At 33.1% G+C, this 24,471-nt stretch overlaps 1 protein-coding gene across 5 annotated transcripts in view; it reads right to left on the reverse strand.

Annotated features, from left to right (window-relative positions):
- Positions 1-24,471, reverse strand: part of RIMS2 (regulating synaptic membrane exocytosis 2) — a 323,781-nt gene that overhangs the window by 99,111 nt on the left and 200,199 nt on the right. For 3 of the 5 annotated variants that reach the window (XM_054692040.1, XM_054692043.1, XM_054692042.1), the window contains one exon: positions 2,902-3,074. In XM_054692040.1, coding sequence (XP_054548015.1) covers positions 2,902-3,074 — 173 coding nt within the window. Of the gene's footprint in view, positions 1-1,847; positions 2,079-2,901; positions 3,075-24,471 lie in introns of all 5 variants that reach the window. The other 2 variants (XM_054692039.1, XM_054692041.1) reach the window with 2 other exon arrangements.

Here is a 24,471-nt window from a genome sequence, read left to right on the forward strand (position 1 = left end):
AATACTTAATGAACATTTTTTCTTTTCTGCTTCAGAAGATGTTGTTTAATATGACTTGTAACACAAAGAACATAATTCTGTATCAAGAGACGAGACCCAATTACTATAATGAAAATAGCAACTATTTCACTGTAGTCACTATTTTAAGTACTAGCATTGCTATAAATATTTAAACTTTGAAGTCAGAGATTTTCTTTCCTTTATAAAACTTGGATTATAAATGAAAGGCATGAAACATCAATGGTGGCTTATAAGTAAGATTATTTCCAAAAATGTTGGATAAGCACATAAATTGTGTGAGCATTAAACAATCTATGATTGTACCTACAAGCTACTAAAACAAGCATTGCTGGGAGTCCTCAGCCATATTTTCTCTCAAAGTAAATACTGTTAGTTTTATTCTAAGAAATAAAAGCAAATTCAAGTTTCTATGCACATTAATGAGGGACACCCATATTTTCTTCTAAATAATCACGGTTGGCATTTCTTGCTATCTCATGGAATACAGGTTTCCTGGAGAGATCAGTCTGGCCTTCTTTAGATTACAGTTCCATAAATATTCTAGTTATTTAAGCTGAGTACAGTGCCTTGAAGATTCAGATTGCTAGGAATATGCATCTTTCCCTTTTCCCTGTAAAATAATGTGTTCTCTTCATGAAGAATAGTATGACACTCAAAAAAAAAAAATGCCTAACTTAAGATTTATTTTTAGGATTCATGTCTGTGTACAGAAACTTTTGTAGACACTAATATAGTTAAGTAAATAGACCAATCTAAGACAAAAAATTAAGTGCCATTGACTAAACTTCGTATACTCAAGGGGTAAACATCTTTCCCAATATCCTTCTTGTTAAATATGAGTAATGCAGAAACTGAGATTGGTTTTAGATATGAGAGTAAAAGATTTGGCTTGTAATACGGCATGATTATCAAGCAGACTTAGGATTAGCACAAAATCAAGTTCTGGACTGAGTACTAGAAAATCCAATTCCCCCAAAATGTACATGATTTGTAATTCTCAGTCTCAGATAAAAGAAATTAGAGAAGCCTCATCTCCTTAGGCAGAAGCTGATGTCTTTCTGTGTACTTGGGCTGATAATGACTTTCAGCACAGCGCTTTAAAGACAGCTTCAGACTTAGTGCCTTGCATTACAACAATGAAAACTGAACAGTTTTTTTTGCCTTGCTGCTTATGTTTTTCCCCTGCCTTTTTCCTCTGCTCAAAGTTCCTTCTCCAGCAATTTCTCTAGCTGAATGAATTTCTAGAGGGCCTAACCCAACAAGTTCACCTTCTAGTGATAACTGGCTCAGATACCCTTTCTTTTCAGCACATCAAAAAGTACCGTCCCCACTTCGTAAGCTTCTTCAGGACTCTAAAGTACACTAGAATCTACCAGAAAACTAAGAGACAAGGGAACCAGAGATGGAAAAAAGCTTACTCTTTGCTAGCTATTCTGTCACTCATTTTTAAAGTTCATGTCCAGTATGCAATATTCCTTACAAAGTAGGCTAATTTTTTTTAGCCCTTTCAGAACCTCATTTTAAAGATTTTGATTCTAAAAATGAGGAAGCTATATAATTTATACTAAAAGAATTTAAGGTAAATTTTATTCAGCTAATCACAAAGGACTTGAAAACGAAGTAAATCAAACTTTCAGAGCTCCTAGATACAATGGCTTTAACAAATTATTTTAAGATTTGCCAACATATTACTAAGTTGTATCAGAAGCTAAATAGACAAAACACAAGATAATAAACCAAATATAAGTGGGAAAAACAGATTTTAGGAGTAGGAAAAAGAAACACAGTACTAATGGGAAGTGTCTATCAGAACAAGCATATTTTACCTGTCATCATCATGTGAGAATCGCCTTTGTAAATCCTCTTTATTGCCTTGCTCAGGTACATCTTGTGCTTTTTCCTCACCTCCTGATTCTTTGGTTTTCTCCTTATTAGATGTTTTTATAATCTCTTTCCCTTTCCCATTCCCAATTCTTTCTTCCTTTGCCTCTTCCTCCTCGTGCACTATCTCTTCATGCTTATCCCCATCTGTCCCACCCTCTTCTACTCCCTTTGGTCTTTTGAATGCAACACAAATGGAAGGCATGCAAATAAACACATAAAAAAGAAAAGGTCAAGAAAAATGCACATGAAGTTAAACAGAAAGGTAATGAAAACATAAAAATGACACCTTTAAATGTTGAAAACTTTTTTCCAGTGTATACCAGAGAAACCCTGTGCAAACAAAACTTAAATTGTTTTTAAATCTTATTTTCATGTTAAAAAGCTGCATGGAAAAATGCTGTGATCTCTCTATTACAGACTTTGTTGGATCCAAAAGAAGGAAAATAATTTAATTCAGGTACCCATACATTTATAGGTCATATAATAAATGCAAATTCTATTAACTTATAAAATATACTTATAAATTTTCTTTTCCATGCCTTCATATAAGTTTCAGAAGGATGGGGGTATATTGTACTCAAAGGAAATACTGGTATGCTTTCTGAATTTCTCTGAAAAGTATTCAGCTAAAACCCCTCTAAAATATTACTTTTGTATATTCCTTGGAACATTCAGAAATAAAACTCTTCACTTAACTTTCACTTTAATTTCAGTAATGATACAATGACAGAATTATTTTTTAAATAGAAAACATAAAATAATAACTAGCGATATTTATTCAAGTACTCCAGCAAGAAAATGATTATCAGTTCTAGGAAACTTTCCTGTGTAATAAGTTTGAAATGTGGACCAAAATACAGTAAGAATTAATATGAACAGAAGTTCTCATCTCCTTAATGACATATATTAAATAAAGGGTTTGATATTTATCTAAATAAAAATAAGACCATCTAAATTTTATTGAAAGGAGTTTCCTGCTGAAGACCCCTTACTCACCTTATTTTCTTGTTTCCTCTTGGCCGTTCTGATTGGACAGACATGTAGCTTGTGCTGCTGAAACGAGAAGCACTACTAGTCCTTGAAACCGCAGATATATCACTTACATCACTGTCCGAAGATTTAGTGGAAATATTATCTGCCCCTCTATGAGGATCCCATCCTGATCGATACTGTTAACACAGATTGACAAATACGCAGAAGTTGTCAGTATTACCATACAAAGCAATTATTAGCTTCTCCTATTTCAGCACTTTAATTGTCCACAGAGGATACTGCAAAACTCTACTCAGTTGCATATAAAACAAAAGTGAATGGCAATTATCCTAAAAGAAAAATTCAATTTATATGAAACTCTTGTTTTTAGCAAAGGCAATTAGAGCATCTCACCACACCCCAAAGAAGGCCATTAAAATAGTTTCACAATAGCAATGGCCTCAGGGAAGAACATTTAGGTAAAATCTGGGAAATAAACATTTGGCTTAATATTAAGAAGTAGGATTTTTTATTTCTGAAAAAAGTATGATAAAGTTGCCAGTGTAACTTATAAAAACCAATTCTAGTAGCCAGCAATTTCTCTTTAATCCATTATGCTTCACTGAAACCTAGAGGTAATACAAATTCTAATTATTAAAACACTAACTTTTATTTTTAAGGAAAACCAAGAGAAAAGAGAAAGTTTCATTTCTGAATGGTTGCTGGAATTATGATGAATCCTAGAAATACTAGAAAAAGTCATTATTATTTACAATAGTTCAAACTTCCTGGAAGTGAAACAATCAGTTATCTGGCACAGCCAGGGTGCAGGGAATTCTGGGTGTTAAAATATTCTGGTAAATTGAAAACCACCATAAACATTTAGTGACATCTGGGATGCAAAAAAGAACAGACTTTGGAGCCTGGAAAACCTGAAATAAGGAAAACTCTTACTAGTTGAATAAACTTGAGTGAATTATTTAACATTTAAAAGTCTGTTTACAAAATAATAGGAATAACAGTATCTTCCTTGCAGGGTTGTTTTGAAATGAGAAATAATACATGGTATCTGGCATAATGTAAATAAATGCAGCCAGTATTGTTACTGTGTCATTACCACTTGATTACTCCCTGGGTTAAGAGAATACCTGCTAATAGATTTTTCTTTATTTATATGCATGTCAAACTTAACGCTGAAACAAATCTATCTAGTTAATTATATAATGGTGATTTTTCTGATCATAGGTACTGGCAAATTTCACAAGACCTTTTAGAAAGATGATTATCTTATATAAACAGTTTATTATGACTTAAAAAATATAACCAAAGAATAGTCCCATATAAATAAAATTCACTGCAAATATTAGGTAGCTATAAACATTTTGCCTAAGATACATTGAATAGCAATGGTGTGTAGTATAAACATTAGATCAGATTCAAATGATCTGTTTTTATTGCAGGATCTCCCATTATCCATATTTTTGATAATTGATCTTTTTCCTCGAATACAAAATAAAGGGGTTATTTAAGGCTCCGTGAAATAAAAGTAATCAAATCTTTAACTAGAAATCATTCAGGTTAGGTGAGATATTGGCTTTTCTTAGTCCATTTTAGCTTTCCACTTTATAACTCAGTTATTGAAAATAATACAATTAAATTCTTCAAAAAAATCACTCTGCCCCCTTTTCATATCAACTTAAGTAGAGCCCTCATGTTTAATTTTAAAAGGAAGATTATTTATTTATAGACAATTTATTTGGTGAACATTTAGCCCATGATATTCTTCTTGAAAAGAAAGACATTTTAAAATACCAAAACTACTTACTTTAAATGACAATGTTTTTCTTTAGCTATTGCCCAGAAAAGCATTTCTATGGGTTTGGATACAAACCTATCTATGTGAGCCAGTAATATTGTACACGCAAATACATATATATTCACATATATATATATACTACTGTATATTTATGTATGTTTCACCAGTTTTATTAAAAGTAAATTCACTCTCAAATTAAGACATAAATGGAAATCTTTCATTTTATTAATACTTTTTGGACATTTATATGGAAAATGAATCTTTTAAGAAAATTTTCAAACTATTAAATTGTTTAAGAGATACTGTATTATATTTGTATAATATATCTTTCTTCATTCTATTTTTTTCATTCTCACAATTTATAATAAAAAGGGAAGCATCTGCTATTATAGTTCTAAAAATAATGTATCATTGGATGAAAGTTTTGTTATTACATATATATTTGTTTTGCACATATGATCACCAAATTCAAATGAAAAATGATTAAATTTAACTCTAGGAGGTAGTAAGGGTAATAATGTAATCATTAAGAGCACATACTCTAAAGTGAACTGAATCACTGCTCTGAATCCTGGCTACACAATTTAATAGGTTTGTGATCTTGGGCCAATTGCTTCTATGAGTTCTATTTTTTACCTATTAAATGCATATAACAATTGTACCCATTCCCTAGGATTGCTGCAAGGATTAAAGAAGATAAGGCACATAAAGCACCTGGCACAGTATCTGCCACATAACAAGTGTTTAGTAATGACAAAGATGGTGATGATGATGATGATGATGATTAGATAGTAGCTGAATGTTGACTGAGTTCCAGGAATATCTTTACTGAAAGGAATATAAGGTATAAACACCCAACAATAAATCATTTAAAAAGCTCTAAGTTACAATAAAAATATCATTATTTCTACACCTAGCCAATAGATGCACTTCAGTAAATATGCTTATAAAGCAAAATTAAAATGTCCTACCAAACTTTCCCACTGATTCCTACTATGTTCTCAGGCTTTACCTTCCTCATTTAGCCAAATTCCTTCATATCCCATCATGTTATAGGGAATTACTGATTTCCAGCTTTTGCAAGACGAAGATAGCTTTATCTCAGCAGAACGTGGATACACTCCTTGGTTGACATAATAGATTACTCACTTGTAATATTAGTCTCCTGCTACTTTATTTTTCTAGCCAAAGCCTCCTGGTAGCTGTTTGCCCAATGTTGCCCCTGACTAGCTATTGTCTGGTTGGTGTTTTACTTTCATCTCTGAATCCTAACTGCTTCCTTGACTTTTGAATTACAGTAGTTAGAATTCTGACTTTGTATATTTAGTTTTGTTTTTTAGGGCATCATGACTTTTGATCCTGTCTTTATGATTGATACAGGCTAGCTTAAGGCTTAAGGCGTGTTTTTTTTTAACACACATGGCATGCACTGCACATATCTTTGGCTGAGATTTCTCAGTCTTAGATGACTGGATGTGCAATATTTAAGGAAAGATAAGATTCAGCACACTAAAATTTTACACTGGTTATAAAACATTACAAGCTCCCTGATGTTACAGGGTATGTGTGTGTGTGTGTGTGTGTGTGTGTATGCATGTGTTCATGTTTAATCTGCAAACGCTCTATTAGAATATAAGTTCCTAAAAGCCAGGACAATATTTTCTTTATCTTTGTAATTCTTTAAGCACCTAAATAATAATGATAAATAATTATTAATAATAATTAATAATTTAATTAAATCAATTTGAGATGATTTTAATTTAATTAAATTAACTCTGAAGTTTATCTTTACTATCAGCAAACTAAGGATAAATTCCATTTTAAGGGAGGGTGGGAGGTGGAGAGGGGAGGGATTGGAGTCAAAATAAGGGGGTTGCAATTGTATGGGAACTATAAAAATAAAATTTATTTAAAAAAAATTCCATTTTAAGGATTCTTAAGGAGTAAGAAAAATAATGTATTCAAAATACCCAGTAATTTGTTTAGCGCACAGCAGTTGCTCATTTCCATTGTCTAAACCAGGTCATTAAATAAAAAGACAATGACTGGGGCAGTTTATATAAAGAATACAAATTAGCTAAAAGGTTTAACTGATGGTTCTGTGTCTTGCCCCCAAGAGTATTTGTCTACTTCAGGCAACTGAGCATGTGTACCTTAGGGAAGTTTTCATTGCAAACAGACACACACAATAAACAGAACAAGAAACTTGTAAAGTAAGAAATAATAGGAAAAGTATACTTTATACATGAAACTCAGAATAACATTTTAAATATTTAGAATATAACATCTTCCTATATACATATATAACTCACGAAAACCCATAAATCAAGGTAATGACTGACCTAATACTGGAGTTTACTTTAATATGGTTCCTTTTATTGGTTTGTTTTTTCCTAAATGTAGTTTTGATTTTCCCTAAAGTGTGATAAAAAGTTATATGCTTTAGCAATGGTAGGGGCAGCTAGGTTAAATTATTATAGTAAGGTAATGAGTTATGAATGTGACTAAAGTAAGCTCAGTTATTTAGGAAACACTGGGAGCTGTCTTGGCACTCGACAATAAACAAGGTTTTAAACAATTAGTGTGTATTAGCTTACAGCTGACAGATGAACAATGAATGGCATGCTCATCAATCTCTTTAATGGACCCAAAACAAAGATTTATTGCGCAGGATTACATGATCTCAGCTGAAAACTATGCTCTGACTGGAGATCATTACACTCCTGGAAGGGAGTGAGGAAGCTTTTCCCGACAACATTTTGATGTCTTGTACATTACTATTAAGCAGATCATGAACTAGAAAAATTTACAGGAAATTATGAGTCTTCAGGATGTTCCAGACTCTAAAGAGTTCCTAAGTGGCCTAGAAAAGTTAATGTTCTCCCTATTTATCTAACATTAGTGGAGGGTAATAGTATATTTATAAAGCTATATTGAAAGGAAGGTTAATATAAAAATTTTAGAATAATATTCCTGAGGGAAAGTGGGGTGAATTCAAACTTCTAAAATAAAATTTCATTTCCTCCCATATACTAATTTGAAGTTCTCAATCTCCTAAAATAAAATTTCATTTCCTCCCATGTACTAATTTGAAATTCCTGGGTTAGGTAATTTCCCAAATTAGATTTCTCTACAACTTCTCACCAACTCAGGTTGCATGTCCTTTGTATATTAAATTATCAGAAAACATGGGGGGTGAGGCTATGAGAGTTCCCTTAAACATTGCCTGCCTTAAATTTAATAAATCTCACCAGACAATTGCATTTTCTGCCTATAACCCAAGTCCAAGAATTAATTATTGCAAAATATTGGGCATTAAGAAAACCCAATTTTGAAGAAAAACAGTTTTATGCCATCAAGGAGGACATGGAGGAACAATCGTATTCAGAGATAAAACACAATGAGTAAATCAAAAGATCAGGGGAAAAGTCAGGGTGAAAAATCTTTGGAAGAGAAGGGAGAGGCTGAAGTTCTGGACAGGTGTCTTTATAGAGTCTGGGAATGCAGAGGGTACAAGAGCAGGGCAGAGGGGGCCAGTGCACTACAATGTAATAAACATGATGAGCAAGAAGATGCTCTCATTTTCCCCATGTATTTTGATTTTAAATCAAAATTCAGAGTAGTTGTTAACCTTTTGATAGTACCACAATTGCAGATACGCTCTCTTTGAAGAGCTACTTCCAGATTTTTTTTTCATTTTTAATTGTATTATTTTTTCTAGGTAAGGTTCTTATCAAGTGCCTGATTTGAAAGATGCACTGTGCAAAGTCTGTTTGTCAGAGATAATTTTATTTAGATTGGACTTCTAAAGAGGATATTGTGTGATAAGGTCTCTACGTGGGCTGGAGAAGACAGTGAGGAAAGGCCATAGAAAACCAAGGTCTAGGGCCTCCCCTGGTGGCGCAGCAGTTGAGCGCTGGGTTGTGAGGCTGCCCACAGCCTCTGCAGCGCCAGTTCGATTCCAGGCCACCGGCGAGGGTCCCACAAAAAAAAAAGAAAACCAAGGTCTATTTTTAATATTTAACCTTGTAGCATTATTTTGCAAATGAAATCTGAGCTAGAAAAGTCTTCCAGAATTTCTTCAAGGAGAATTAATCACTAACTACTAAACTACGTTATTCAGGTCTTTCTTAAAGCTTCTCTCTCTCTCTCTCTCTCTCTCTCTCTCTCTCTCTCTCTCTCTCTCTTTCTCATCTATCTCTTGCTATCCTGATAGATTAATACAAGTCTTATTTATTATATTCTAAATTAGTGCCTGACATGTAGTAGAAATTCAATGAATGTTTAATGAATCAAGGTGAATGCAATGCTTGTTTGTTTTTCTGGTTTATATTCCTGAGTATTAGCTCTAGTATGGAATATTAAATAAGAGTATAAAATATTATGAATAGAATTTAGTTATTTAACCCTTTCATTCTCTATGGTGCATCTAGGCAGTGATGTGCTGGTAATATTAACAACCAGCTAGTCAAGCAAGAAAAGCACTTATTTACAATAAATAAATATACACACGATTGCTGATTTCAAGTTACCAAGTGGTCACTGAAGACAGAGTTGAGCACACCACTGGAGTGGAGTTTAGGACTATGCAGATTGATTATAGGACTCACTACCATTCAACTGGTTAGGAGACAATGAGTAAAGGAAGTAAGATACCATATCTGTAAATTATTCCTCCAGGGAGTCCTGTGAAAGATGGAACAAGAAAAGCTTAAAGTGGAAAACCACAATCTTAGAGAGGGTAGCCATTAGCCTGTAGGTCAAGATTTACTAAAATGTCTCTTGTTCTGAAGGAAATTTATAAGGTTAATATTTTTTCCTGAAGAATCTGCAGAGGAGGAATTATTGCAAGTAGTCCATTATGACAAAGACCTGGGAACTCTACAACTATTAGTAATCAGCTGATCCTTGAGAAGCATCATCCTTTACTTCCTTCCATCAATTTCACACAATTTTCAGAGATGGAAATGCTAGTTCTGCAATCAAAATGTACATTTAGAGATTTTAGGTGGCCGCAGAGTTCAAGCTTTTGCCCTTTTGTAGAGTTTATGCATTTACCACATTTCTCCTCAGAATCCATAATTCTTCACCCATTCTAAACTGTATTTGCTGAAACTATTCTCAAAAACAAAGAAAACACCAACAATATCCTGATATACCAGTCACTAGTGTCTTTTTAGCTTTTTCATTCCCTGATTTTGCTATTACATCTAATATTGAAGTCCTGTCTCTTCTTGAAACTTTTCGCATGGCTTCTCAGATAATGTCACTCATGGAGTAATCCTAGTCTCCCAAATGGTTTTTTATTAATATCACTTTCTGTCTTCACTTTACCTAACTTGATTTTAAATTATATTTCTCCCAGATTTCAATCTTCATCTCTCTTTGACTTTTACCATACGTAGTGTCTCTAGATAATCTAACTTCATTATCTATCCATGTGTTAACTATGAAACAATGACTAATAAGTCTGTATCTGTTGCCCTCACCTTTTCCCCAAATTTCTGATCTATATTTCTGCATACTAACAAGACATCTTCAATATGCTGTTCTGTAGGTACATCAGATTCAATGCAGCCAAAACCAAATTTATTCTCTTTCATATCAAACCAGCATTTCTTGTATCTTCTATATCCCCCATTTCATGGGCTCTATATCCAACTAGAAAACTTGGGAGTTATCTTTGACTTTTTCCAATATCCTTCATTCTGTTTGATCAAGAAATATAGTTTACTTATTTTATAGAGACAATTATTTCATTATTTAGCTATTAGGACTTGTAATTGAGTCCTGAGGTCTTTCATGCTGAAAATTAGTCACATCTATTTCTTTGTAACAATTGCTGCTGAATTTCAACTATCTGTTCTTCCTCTTTTTAAGCAGTTTACTGTGAGTCCAAATTTATTTTGGTGGTCTAACCACAACAATAAAACAAAATAACTTCATTTTTTAGGATCCCTATAACTAGAGTGATCACTTGATTTGAATTTTGCTTCTAAACATAAGCAGGACTCCAAGGGATGGGATTTGGAGAGAGCTATTTCTTTTCTTCTCACAATGGGTGACCTGATATGACCAATATCTCACCTGATATGACCATTTGCCTTTCTTTCTTTACTTTTACTTCTGATTGCAGTTTAAACATGAGCCAGGGGCATAGTAATACTCTGTGACAATGAAGATGAATGCCTTACTCTAAGAACAGTCAGCAAGGAGGCAAGTTTTGGGGAGTGTGACTCCTAAACAGTAGGACCAGCCAATAGTTGCTGCTTAGATTCTGTGTTTGTGAAAAATTTTCTTTTTTGTTGATGATTTTGTCAGGTGTTTGGTATTATGAACATCTGAATGCAAACCTGAAAAAAAACACTAGTCCTTTTGTTCTGTCTGGAAAATATTTTCTTACTTCTTAGTACAAAGGCACATTGTTTAACCAACAATACTGATGAAAACCATAATGGAGCCATCTAATTTTGATAAGAGGCAGTATATTCCAGTGAGCATGGGTTACAGAGCTGAAAGACATAGATGTGTAACTGTTGTCCTGACTAGTGGTGGCTGTTAAATTTGGGGCAAGTCTCTTAACTTCTTGAAGCTAATATGAGCTTCAAATGAGACCACAGGTCTTTACACATAGCATATATTTATGATGATAATAATTAGACATAGACTATGATGAAACTAAAGATACTCTATATTGTGATCCTAAATTTTCATCACCATTCAGCCATGATCACAAATATTTTATCTTGAATTGAAAATAGCTATGAAAACTTTATAAGTTCATAATTCCATATTCAAAAAATAAGACATTGTCCTTTGATATCAGATTGCTTATTTACTTAGGGGTAACACCAAACCTGATGTGGATATTTATATCTTTTCATTCTTAATCTGTTAATCTGGGTTCCTTTTAATAATGAACATTTATATGCATGTACCTAATAGAAATGATATTTCCTTTTTCAACATCCTTAGTGAGTCTTAGATTTTTATGTTCTCTATCATTCAGTAGTATCTCAAACTTAGTAATCTAGAATGTCTGTCTAAATCAACAAGTGTCCTTAAAGTCTGTTCTTCCCAGACCTTATATATATATTAATATCTCATTCTGATATAGATAATATTTAATTTATTATCAAGCCTAGAGAGAACAGACCAGAATGGCTACTGCTAGTCCAAACCAATGGGCCCATTATTTTTTTCCAGGAGAGACAAGAACTATTGTCAAAACACTTAACATTATATGACTAAATGCTTCTCTAAGTCCTCAGGTTAGAAAACTTTAAGATCTGGGTTGAATTAAATATCAGAAAAAACTTTCCTTAGCATTAAGAATTCTGAATACTTGTCCTTTGTAAATACATTTAAATTTTACCTGGTTGATTATAATGATATAATCTATGTATTTTTTAAGAGAATATTGGGTCTCCCTAGTGGCGCAGCAGTTGAGCGCCCTGCTGCGAAGCTGTCTGCAGCCTCTACAGCGCCAGTTCGATTCCACACCGGCCAGGAAGAACCCCACATGGCGCAGCAGACCTCTCCTGCCTCGCCCGCTGCTCCCCTCAGCAGTGTCTTTGCTCTGTCTGCCTGTTCTGCTCCCCGCTCTGGCTCTGGTGAATTCTCTCATCCTCCCACACTTCTGACCTGTACCCAAGTTCTTGTATAAATAAATAAATCTTTAAAAAAAAAAGAGAATATTGATATGTTATACTAGAATACAGGGTGGAGATATTTAACACAATCCAAAGTGGCAAGCTAGCATCCCAAAAGTTGTAACAGAAATAGTACATGAAAACACAGCTGTAGGACCAAGGACGTGGGCATCTGAAGCAGGCAGAAATAACAAAAAAATCAATGGATTGAAAATATAGTGTGGGACTGCCTTTCAGATATTAGTATCTTAGAAAGTAATAGAGTAACTTACCTAAGAGAATCAGGGCTAAACGACAGTCTGAACAACTACATCATGTTGAAAAATCTGAAAGGCTCTGAGAATTGTCCTGACCCATCAAAGAGATACAAGGCAGATATAATTATATTCTGTTGAAAACCTGGAAAAGGCCTACTACTCTAACTCTTTTTGTGAAAACACAGAGCAGCACCAATTGGATTTGCACTGAGAATATTTGGATGGAGCCAATAGTCCAAGCAGGACAAGGAATAACACCTCTTCCTTGGACTACAGCAATAGCCTCTGAGTGATTCAAAACCCTCCACAATCTGGTCCCAGACAACTTTTCCATTCTTATCTCCTACTATGTATCCCAATTTGGTGTATATTTCCATTCTAAAGAGTTACAAGCTGTTCTTTCAACATGGCTTGTGCCCATGTGCTTCTGTAACTCCCTCTGTATTCTACAATGTCTTCCCAGATTTCTCCAAACCAAGTGGATATTTTTCTTCTTATTCTTCCTTTGCATGATTTACTTTTATTTTATCACTTAACGTAGTTTGTTTTGCATGAGCATTACTTGTGTACATGTGTTTCCTTATTGCACTTATGAATTCCCAATAGGGAGGGGTAATGCTTGCCTCCTTTCTTTTCATCTTCTTTCCCTTCCTCTCTTTTTTCCATTACTCCTCCTGTGTTCACTCGGTCCTTCATTTTTCTGTTAGTCATTTATTTCTCTGGCATTTTTTTCTTTTAATGTTGCAGAATTATTATCAATCAGCTTCTTTTTAAGAGAATACTGATAATGTTATACCAGAATACAGGGTGGAGATATTACACATTCTAAAGTGGCAAGCTAGCATCCCAAAAGTTGAACAGAAATAGTACATGAAAACACAGCTGAGTAGGAGCTGCAGGAAAGAGAAGATTACTGTATGCCCCCCATTGACTGCAAAGTATGTTCTGAGATACCAAAAAAAGGAAATCATATTACGATTGTTTGTTTAAGAAGAAAAGTCCAAGAACGTTATTTAGTGCAAAGCATGCTTTTATTTATTCACTTATGATTGGGACTCGTTCCAAAAAGTAATCATAATTTTTTGAAGCTGAAAGTGACCTCTGAGAGAAGATAATCTAACTTTCCCTTTTTGTGGAAGAGGAAACTGAAAGAGAAGTGGACTAAGGCTAAACCTGTTCATATTATATTCCTTCTATTTGTTTTCATTTAAAAATTTTCCATCTACATAATTTCAATTTAAAAGTGACAGTAGGCAAGCATATTTAGATCCCAAGTTATTTTTTAATACTTGCATGTTGTTTTCTCTAAGCATGTATTTTAAAATAAAATTTTTCTTTCTTTTGTGAAACTTTGAAGACTTACCTACTTATAACTATAGCTATATGGGTGATGGATTTTAATTAAGAAAAACTTTAAAGTACAAAGCCAAAACCATATAAGCTAACATGAATAAAAAGACATTTCAGGTCTTACTGAAATAACTGTTACTATGTTTATTTAAAGTTCAGACAATTGTCTCACAAAATTGTGAGACAATTTTTCTCACAAAATGAGAAAGGGCTTAAAAAGTAACTTGTTTGTTCTTACACCACTGGGTCTGGGACTGAGAGAATTCCTGTTTCTGAAAATGACTAGAAAAGGGCCAATCATAAAATCAAACCCATTTTCTTTGTTAGCCAGGAAGTTATACTGAATTGGTAGACTTTGGCTCATCCATCAGAATGGAGTTCAGCTCTAAGGTTTTCTTTTCTATCACTGGTATCTCATGTTTTAAAAAATTACATTTCTGGGCACTCCCACGAGCCAGGTCAAGTTCTGTATCTTTATATATAGAATATGTCTACTTGCTGAAGTTATCCATCTCTCAAGTGAGACATATCCCTAAGGCTAGCTATATTATTTTCAGACTGGAGTATTATTTTTGCAATCTTTAAAACATATTAGATAGAAATAATAAAAATTGCATGATTTGTAAAATATTAGTAAGTTTATTTTACTAATAAATACCTGCAATCATTCACAAATGGAGGAAAATTACAATTAATTTTTGCATTTTTATGAACAAAGCTACTGCACAATAAACCTGTAGATATGCCCAAAGTACAATTAGCAACTTAAATTGGTATTATAGATGTGGATGTCTCCATATACCCTAGTTGACTACCCTAACTGACTAAAGGTTTTAACTTAGCTATTGATTATTTTGTATGAATAGGCATAAACATACATGTAAATTTATTCTCTAAATAAAAATGATTATGCTATAAGTTAATTTTAAAATATACATATTCAATCATTTGTGAAAGTACATCTAGTAACAGGACTGGCACTGATGGGAGATTATTGAATCAATAGCTGAGGGAAATGAAATATAGAAAACATAGTTCTAATTTTAAGGTTTAAGCTATAGGATTAAATCATTTTCCTAACTGATGATGTCACTGTCTAAAAATCCAAGAGTTAATACATACTGATTTTTCTCATGTGTCTCCAAAGTACCATATATTTGTGTAGCACTTTACTGATTACAAGATTTCCTCAATTTGAACATAGAAAAAAAGTTGGGTTGTGAAGAAAATTGGGAAATTTATTCAAAGTCTTATGACGTAAGTGGTAGAATAAAAATTAGAATCCAAATATTCCCATTCTTTGCTGTTCTCTTTCTACTATGATTAACTCTAGACAGAAACCAAAATCCTATGTCAATTAGGAAATTTGCTTTTGACTGTTATGTATTAACCTACCCATACCTTCTCCTGAAGTTCATATTTTGCCCTTATATTGTATAGAATGCTTAATGTTCATCTCCTTTAAAATCTTTACCAAACATTTGCCACCACTGCTATTACAGCTTCCTTTACGGATCCATGTCCCTGTTCATTTACTTTAAAGAAACTACCTACTAAGCCCACTAAATGCTTTGGGTCAAAGCAAAGTGCTTGCAACTAGAGAGACCACAGGATGAATAAAATATAACCACTATTCTCAAAAAGGATAGTTTACTGCAAAAGATATATAATAAATAATTTGCATATTAGACATAAAACATCTATTTCTGGAGGCAATAGAGGCCAGGGTCAGTTCAAAAGGTATATATGTTTTCATATCTGTCTGAATATTCTCATATTTTTAAATTTCTATGCCCATACATAATCTTATTAGATATATGAAATTTGATTGAGAAAGAATGTTTCTATCCTATTTATCACATTTTCTTCTGACCTTATTTTTCCAAATCTTCTTTGATTCTATAAAGCAAGATCTCTATCTGTCCAGTGCCCTATAATGTTCATCCCTTGAATCCCCTGCAGGGTTTTCTAGTTGTTAGCAAGTTAGCAACTCTGGAAGATGTCTGAAAGCAAAGGTGAATGCAAAAATTTCTTTTTTTGCAGAAGGTAAAAGAAAAAATGTTTCCCCTGTGTATTCTGAGGCAATATGCAGGAATAATTATGCTCTTGGCAACAGCAGCTACTGTCCACAGATTGACCATTTTAGCAGCATGAAGATGTAATTTATTTCAAATTCTCTCTTTTGTCAGTTTTTAGTAATGTTATATTTACTAAAAAGGGACAAATTATTTCTTTTAGAATTTTCTGGTGTTCTGTAGCATATACTTTGCTGTCTTAGTCATCCCAAATGACTTTTTCATAATTAAAAAATATCCCCTTGGATTTCCTAGCCTGACATGTGGTTATATAGTAGGAGGCAGCAATTCACAAGTACATGTAAAGAAAAAGGATCCATGTTTGAATGTCAGCATGAAATTATGGCTAAGAAAACCATAATTAAATGTAAATGTGATTTTATGACTAAGAAAACTAATTTTAAAAGTGAACTTACAAAACTTACAACTACAAAAACCAAAATTACTCCTCTTCCAGGATGCAAAAAAAAGGTAGTTGGAAAAATAGGGAAAAATAGAAAAAGTAACAAAATGGAAAGAAACTAAAAAGTTCAAAACAAAGTGGCTATAGTTAGTTGCCTTCAAATTTCTATTCACATCATAATCAAATAAGTTTTCATAATGCATTAAAGTGATAATTTAAAATATTACTAGTGACTTTGTAGAGATATGTCATGGCTGACTAGTATACCCGCAAATTCATATGCTGTAATTCTAAGTCCTGGTACCTCAGAGTGTAACTATATTTGCAAATGGGCCTTTAAAGAGGTAATTAAGTAAAAGGAGGTAATTGGGTAAAATGAGCAAAATGATTAGGGTGGGTCCCTAATCCAACATGACAGGTGTCCTTATAAGAAGAAATTTGAACACAGACACACACAAAGGATGACCATGTGAAGACAAGAGAGAAGAAGCCACACCTGCCAACATTTTGATCTTGGACTTCCACCCTCCAGAACTAAGAAAAAATGAATTGCTGCTGTTTAAGCTACCTAGGTTGTGGCATTTTGTTATGGCAGCCCTGGCAAACCAATATGAGATGCTAAGAGAAAAAAGTGCATAAAGTTAGAAACTTTTAAATTCAAAGATTTATCACAGATAAAAAACACAGACTTCTAAAAGTCCATTGAAATTATTTATCGAAGTTTCTACATCAGACACGGCTTATTTGTGCCTCTGACATAAGGAAGAAATGACATTGTGGCTTTGATCAGCTAATATATGAAGGAGAGAAATTCTCTCCTCTACCTCAGAGCTTTAGGATGTGTATGTGAGTGCATGTATAGATATAAATTACATGTAAATTCTACATATCTATATTTGAATTAAGGTTGAAGTATATTCAGCTTGTGAAGGAGTAGAAAGGGTAATGATTTTGGAGAGATAAAAACTGGACAAAGATGATCCAAATCAATTTTTAGACTTTTAAAATCATCATTAACTTTTGGAATTTTCCTCCCTTTTACCCACTTGCATTTAGGATTTCCTTAAAGATACACTTTCTATATTTAGTAGATTGTTAGCAACAAATACAGATCTGAATTCCCCAAAAGCTTTGGTTAGAGCAAGTTATCAGTTAGAAACAATGATTCTTTTTCTCCTTCCCCATCATCATCATCACCACCACCATCATTACCATCACCACCATCATATCACAGCATACATTTACTTATTCCTTATCAAATTCCAAAGTTCGTATACATTATACATGTACATAAATAGACTTAATCTTGAAAACAATCCATGTGGTAGGTAATATTATGAGCATACCTTCCAGAAAAAGAAACCTAGGCATAAGGATGTTAATTAACTTGCCCAAGGTTGTATATACAAAGATAGTGACAAACGGAGGTTTTGAACTCAAGACAGTTTAGTTCTAGATTCCATATTTTGAACATTACTATGTCTACATTGAATCATCACTACTCAAAATAAGTTGGAAAAAAGATTATAAAATTGCCTCTATATCTCTACTACTGTGATCAGAACTTCAGAAGTTCCTGTGAAAATGCCTGCGACTGTGGTTACTTGTAATGCACACTAGAAAGAAGCTATCATTTCAACTGTTCCTTCTCCCTCTATTTGTCTTGAAGACAAAGAGTGGAATTGCATAAATATGTACATAAATATTTTATTTACTTTAAATTCTAGTTTGGTAGATTTTTCATAGAATATAAAGGAGTTTACCCTCACAAACATGAATAAAAGTATATATATGAGAAAAATAGAATATAAAGTTATTAAAAATGATTTTAGCTATTTTTTCATTTCAACCTATAATATTCTTTTAAATTTATAGATGGGACTAAGCTTTTTTTAGCTAGTTCTTGCTAAGATTACCACTAATATCTCTTGCACTTCTAAGACCGTATTGCATATTGCTTTTTTACTTGCTAGCTTAATAATCTAGATTTTAAAATCTGGTTTAGTTTCTCTTCACAAATATACTTGGTAAAAGAACCACTGAATGAAGTAACAAGCAAGCACACAGCAGTTGATTAACTAAAGGCTTGGAGGCTGCATGGCTTGGACAGCAACCAGAGAGTCTAGTAGGTGGCAGACTGGTTTGAAGTCAGGAAGAAATGTAAAATGTGTAATACTTAGTTAAGATGCATCCTCAGGACTCAGCATTCCTCCTCAGAGCCTTGCAAACTAAGTTGGCAATAAGAATGCTTCCAAGAAATGTCAATTGTCTTTTACTGCCTATGCTCCCATATTACCAAATTAAGTGATTTTCAGAAGCTCTCTTGAGATTTTGCTAGAGTGCACGAAGCTGTCTGATTGTCGGGTTATGTGGAATGTACACAATAGTAGAAAAACTTGATAGAGTTGGATATAAAGCTAGAGAAATGGTGTGTTTCATTGAAGAAATCCAGGGGCAGTCATTGCCACTGTGTGTGGCATCTTCATCGTGAGTAGTAAGATTTCATGACTTGACTCAAGATGGAAACTAGGAGTAGGTGATCTTAATTCTGATTTTTAAAATGAAACCATTCTCCCATATATCGAACTAGACCAACCCTAGAAGGAATTCTTTGAACATCTGAATCTTTTCCCTCTTCATGAAACAGCCGACTGTTAATTCCAAGAAAGGAAGCTTTATCACTCCCTAAGGGACCTCTAAATCCCCTCTTTGATGACTTACAAGGTAGAGATTAGATTATCGAAATCAGTCCTATTTGATTCTCCTCCTCTGTTCATCAGATGACTGTATCTGACACTGACACAGTGGTGGCTGCTGTATGTCAGCACCTGATTCTCTGGGTAGCTTGGCAACCAAAACTGCAGAGCTTCCTCCAGTGGGCACAGGCCTGGCTCATCTCATTGCTACTGGACTGGGTTACATGCCACAAGCAACCAAACTTTTCTTCTTGGGTAAAAAAGTTTTTTCCTCTTGCATTTTACTATATCACTGCTATAAATTTAAAGTTCAACTTTCATTTCTTCACTCCTAAGAAATGTATATATTTTCCATGTATCTTGTTTAGTAATTTGTATACAGCCATCTCATCTACATTTTAAAATTTGGTTTTTATAAACTTAGTCTTTCAGTTTTCAGATCCAGCTTATGTCATCACTGACATAGAGGATTTCTTTCTAAATACCCAGATCCATATGCATACATGCTAATCATTTCCCAAGGACCAAGTTCATTTAACATCAATCTTTATAACATCATTTCTTGAATTTAGTAACTTAGTTTGTAATTTCTCATCACAGTTATATTCTGGTCTCCTTTAATATCTTTTATCTCCACATCACTTTAAGATTCATAAATTTTTCCCTTTAAATTTGATTTTATTCTTTTAGATGTCTGCTGCTTCAGTCTCTTTGAGGATAAAAGGAAACATTGAAAGATATATGAGCTACAGTAAAGTCCTTTTCATTAGCTCAACTATTTATCATTTCTTTGACCTCATCATATTCATTTCTGTAATTATATTTGCTGCTGTTATTATATAAAATAATAACTATAATATCTACACCATTTATTGAGCTCTTTACAAAGTACTAAACCATTTTTATATATATATACATATATACATATACACACACACACACACACATATATATATATATATATATATATATATATATCATCTTAACCTAATCACTGCCCTAGGTACTTGCAATCAAAGGCCTACTTAATAGACAAAGAAACTGAGACCACCAAAGTGAGTTTGCTTGACTTCAGGCCAGGTTCTCATTACTGCACTGTACTTGGACTGCTGCCACATTCTGATGATATTGGGGTCTTAAAATACTCCTGACTTACAAACACCACTCTTGTAAACAGTTCATTTCTGGCCAATACTAACCAGCCCCAACCTGTTTCCTCTCTTCTGTGCTGGTTTTGAACGTCAATTCAAAACACATAAGACTGGCAATGGATGTATGTTCTCAGTGTTGGAAAGAGAAAAAGCTCTAACATAAGTGGAACAGCTTAGTTAACAGTGGTGATCCACTTGCCAAAAATTCTTTGTCTTTAATGGTTTGAAATGTTTTATATTGATACTGCCTGTAATTCCATTAATGTGAGTTTTATTTATATTTACAGAGCCTTTAACAAAATAAAACTGTATCGGTGTTGTTATTCATATTATAAAGTAAAACTTTAGTTGGGTTTCTTTTCTCCTACAATGTCTCTAAAATTGTACCTGGGTGCATAAAGTCTGGGAGAAAAAAGTGGCAAGTACCTAGGATCAGGCATGCATAATGAATGGAGAAGAATCTTCTCTATTCTACATTGTCCTCTGCTCCCAGAACACTAACTCAATCTATTAGATTATGGGTTAAATAGATTAGTATGAACTTCCGGGCCACTTCTGAAAAGTTCTAGACAATTTAGAAGTCATATTACTTAATTCTAACATAATGCACTTGAGTGATAAATAAGAAAACAGAAATAAATATTGTACCAATGAACTGCATTGTATTCTCTGTTGAACTGTTAAGAACTACCCTTTTAAAAATATCTTCTGGGATCATTTAAAAATATAAAAATGGCCTATTTATAGAATAAATTCCATGTAATTAAATAAACATTACCAAATTCTCTATATTAATTTTCAGATATATGCACTATTTAATTTTCAATTAATGCTAATTATGTTCATTAATCACTGTAAAACCCATAGAAGTCTAGTTACCCAATACTGTTATTGTAGTGTGAACTGTTAAATTTAATAGACAGTCACAGTTTTCTGAAATGGAGAGCAGAATATTGGTTTTATAGAAAAGACAAAAGTGGATCCATAAATTTCTGCTGAGAGTAGAACAAAAGAATCACATTTGGGCTGGGACAGATACTAGGAATGCAAAAGTCATGAAAAGGGGACACTGGGCACATAGTTAAGTTCTGTTTTGAGAGAAACTATTGAGAAGACATTTGAGGTTAAATAGTAATCATATCTTCACATGCTTTTTTGCTGCTTTTAATAAATACTTTGTTTTCCTATTTCCTAGTATACTTAAATTATTCATAGAAAGTAAGTTAATAGGCACTGTTCTACATATGCTTTCAAAATAAGTTACTGAGATTTTTTTAATTAGTAAGATAATATTTCAAAATAAATTGTTCAAAACAAACAAAAATTAGTAAGGATTGTTTATACCTATTGATGTTGAAGACAACAGGAATTGAGGAAGGCAATGCCATATAAAATGTGGAATGTGTACTTAAGAAAAACCTTCACATATATTTAAGTAAGAGTACATTCAGTTTCTCAATAGCTTCACTGGGATTTCAAGAAGACAGCTCAGAAGTACAGCATATATTCCATAGGTCTGAGGCTTTGAACTTAATCTCAATTATTTCAATTTGAAAAACCAGATTAGCAATGAATAATACTTTCCATGACTTAGTGGCTATGTAAACATAGGTAGATCACTTAGCCTTTCTATATATTTGTTCCTTCATCTGTTAAATGATTTTTTTCCCCAAGAACTAGATCTAAGCTATGAAAATACAGTAGCAAACCTTATAATTGATACTTGTTCTCAACATAAGTATAAAAATATAGCTAAATATTCCATATACTGAGAGGAGATTCTGTTGAAAAGTTGAATCTAATATTATTATGGAAATTAGTAACTAAATCTGTATGTGCCTTTGACTGAAAAAGAATCCTCTGTAAATTTCTCTCTGATCTACAAGAGAGGAAGATCAAAGTAGGGGTGATGGGGAAATAGATGTCCCAGTAGATTGTTTGACATCAGAAAATCACTTGCAGTGGGACAAACTAGAGTTGCTTTTTGGGTCCTTTTAAAATATTGTTTCTTAATGACTTAGTTATATTTTTGGTTAAACTGAATGCATATTTCCAGCAACGAAAACAGATGGATAATTATTTGGCCTTCAAGTGATAAGATTTGTTAGACTAAAAGGTATTGTTAAGGTATCCAATTACTTATCAAAACAAAGTCTCCATTTTCAACCTTATTCATCACTGGCTTCTATCTAAAACACTAATACAGCAAATCAACTCTTTCGGATATCTATATGTAAATTTTACAAGCAAGTAAATTTTAGAGCAGTAGTTCTCAAATTTAACTATGCATCAGAATTACCTGGTATGTTTGTTAAAACATGCAGACCCCACACCCAGAGTTTTGGTGAAATGGACCTGGAGAGGACCAGAGAATTACACTTGTGAAAGTCCTCAGATAATGTCAATGCTAATGGTCTGGGACCACACTTTGAAAACCACACCTTAGTGAGTACTTAGAAAATTATATTGCTTAGTATAACTAGTACGTTGCCAAGACGTAAATTTTTTTTAACCTAAAATAATTGGAGTCAAAGTTATAACACTTTGGAGCTCTAGGCACTCATTTATTTATGAACTGGAATGAAATCAAAGCTTGTTTTCCTGGGGGAGGGGGTGGAGAGGGATTGGGTCATGTCTATGGTATCCCTTTGGTCCACCCTCCTGTAATCAATTTCTGTCAGATACCCATAATGAGTCATTGGTCATGCTTCTGATGAATATTTTTATTGGATGAAAAATGAAACCTTGTTTTTTGTCTTACTTTGTGATCCTCACTTCTTCACTGAAAATATCATATAGAATATTACATGCACTTTAAAAAATCATCCACATTCCTTCCTGAAGTATAGAGGATTGTAAACAAAACAAATTTGTGTATCTGAAGATATGTTTAAATAAATTTTGATATCCTACTTTATTAGGACTTTATACCTTGCTGTTCAGATTATATAAAATGAGTAAATGAGAGATCACAGCAGAACAGACACCACAAAAAAAATCAAGTTTGTCTCTTTATTCTGAGGCAGAAATACCAAATGGTACCTGGGAAGACACAGGTATCACTTCTGGTAGCAAGCTCAAAAGGTTACAAATACCTGAAACATTATGTCATCACAGAATTATTTTCTGTGAAATTTACTGAACCATTTTGAAGTTCTTCTTTTAGAGAAAAGTTCCTAGAAGTTTAGGACTGTCTGAATAAAGGCAAGGTTATTTTTATCAGTCTTAAATTTATTTTCTCTGGCTTTAGGCCTATGCTATTTCTACAGCATCAGGAATCTGTGATGAATAATTCTGTATTCACTATGGCACTATATATGTAATTTGGGGAAGAGATTGATGGTTTATTTAGAAGATGATGCTGATATAAGAATCTCTGCCTCTTCTAAGCTGTACCATGGAGAAACTAGACACTTGTGCTCCCTACCACATATGCATATCTGACACAGACAATTATACTTAGTACATCTTGACTTTATCAAAGAATTGATAAGGTAGTTCAAAGGAAAGAAGTTCAAGGTTAAGCAGGTAAGGGTAATAAAGGCCTACATATCTGATAATCCAAACTTTTTCTCTAACACACAGATAAATACACAGACACAAATATTACATGATTGCAATGATTACATTACTACACCACAGAGCAAATATCTAACAATTAAATAGTATGAGTAAGTTTTGTTATTTTCATCATTTTAATTATATTTTAAATAGGTACTTTAGGGCAAAGTCTTTTCGTGACTTTGGCCATAAATAATAGCATAAACCTAAAAATGCTGTGAAAATGTAAAAGCAATGAAAGGTAAGAACAATAATATAATACTCTATTTCCTGCATTGGTAAACTTCATACCTCAACTTATTCTCAAAATTTAAGTCAAAAGTCAAAAGTATTCTGCTAAAAATATTTTTAAACTCCTTACAATGCCTCATGAGTTTGTATTTTTTCCCAGTAACTCATTAATAAATCAAATTCAATTAAAATGGAAAAAAATCTACATGTAGGAAAGCCATCAAAAAATAGAAGTTCTTCCTAAACATTTTTGAGAGTGGTAGGACCTTCACAGGTTTTATAAAATGCAAAATTTGAAAATATTTGTTCTTCAGATAATTTGTGATGTTTATGTCTTTAAACCCCTACATTATTTTTTTTAAATGAGGCAAATTCTATCCCTAACAACTTGTCTATAAACAT

This window comes from Talpa occidentalis, unplaced genomic scaffold (assembly GCF_014898055.3).
Source record: "Talpa occidentalis isolate TD23 unplaced genomic scaffold, MPIMG_talOcc4v2.1, whole genome shotgun sequence".
NCBI lineage: Eukaryota > Metazoa > Chordata > Mammalia > Eulipotyphla > Talpidae > Talpa > Talpa occidentalis.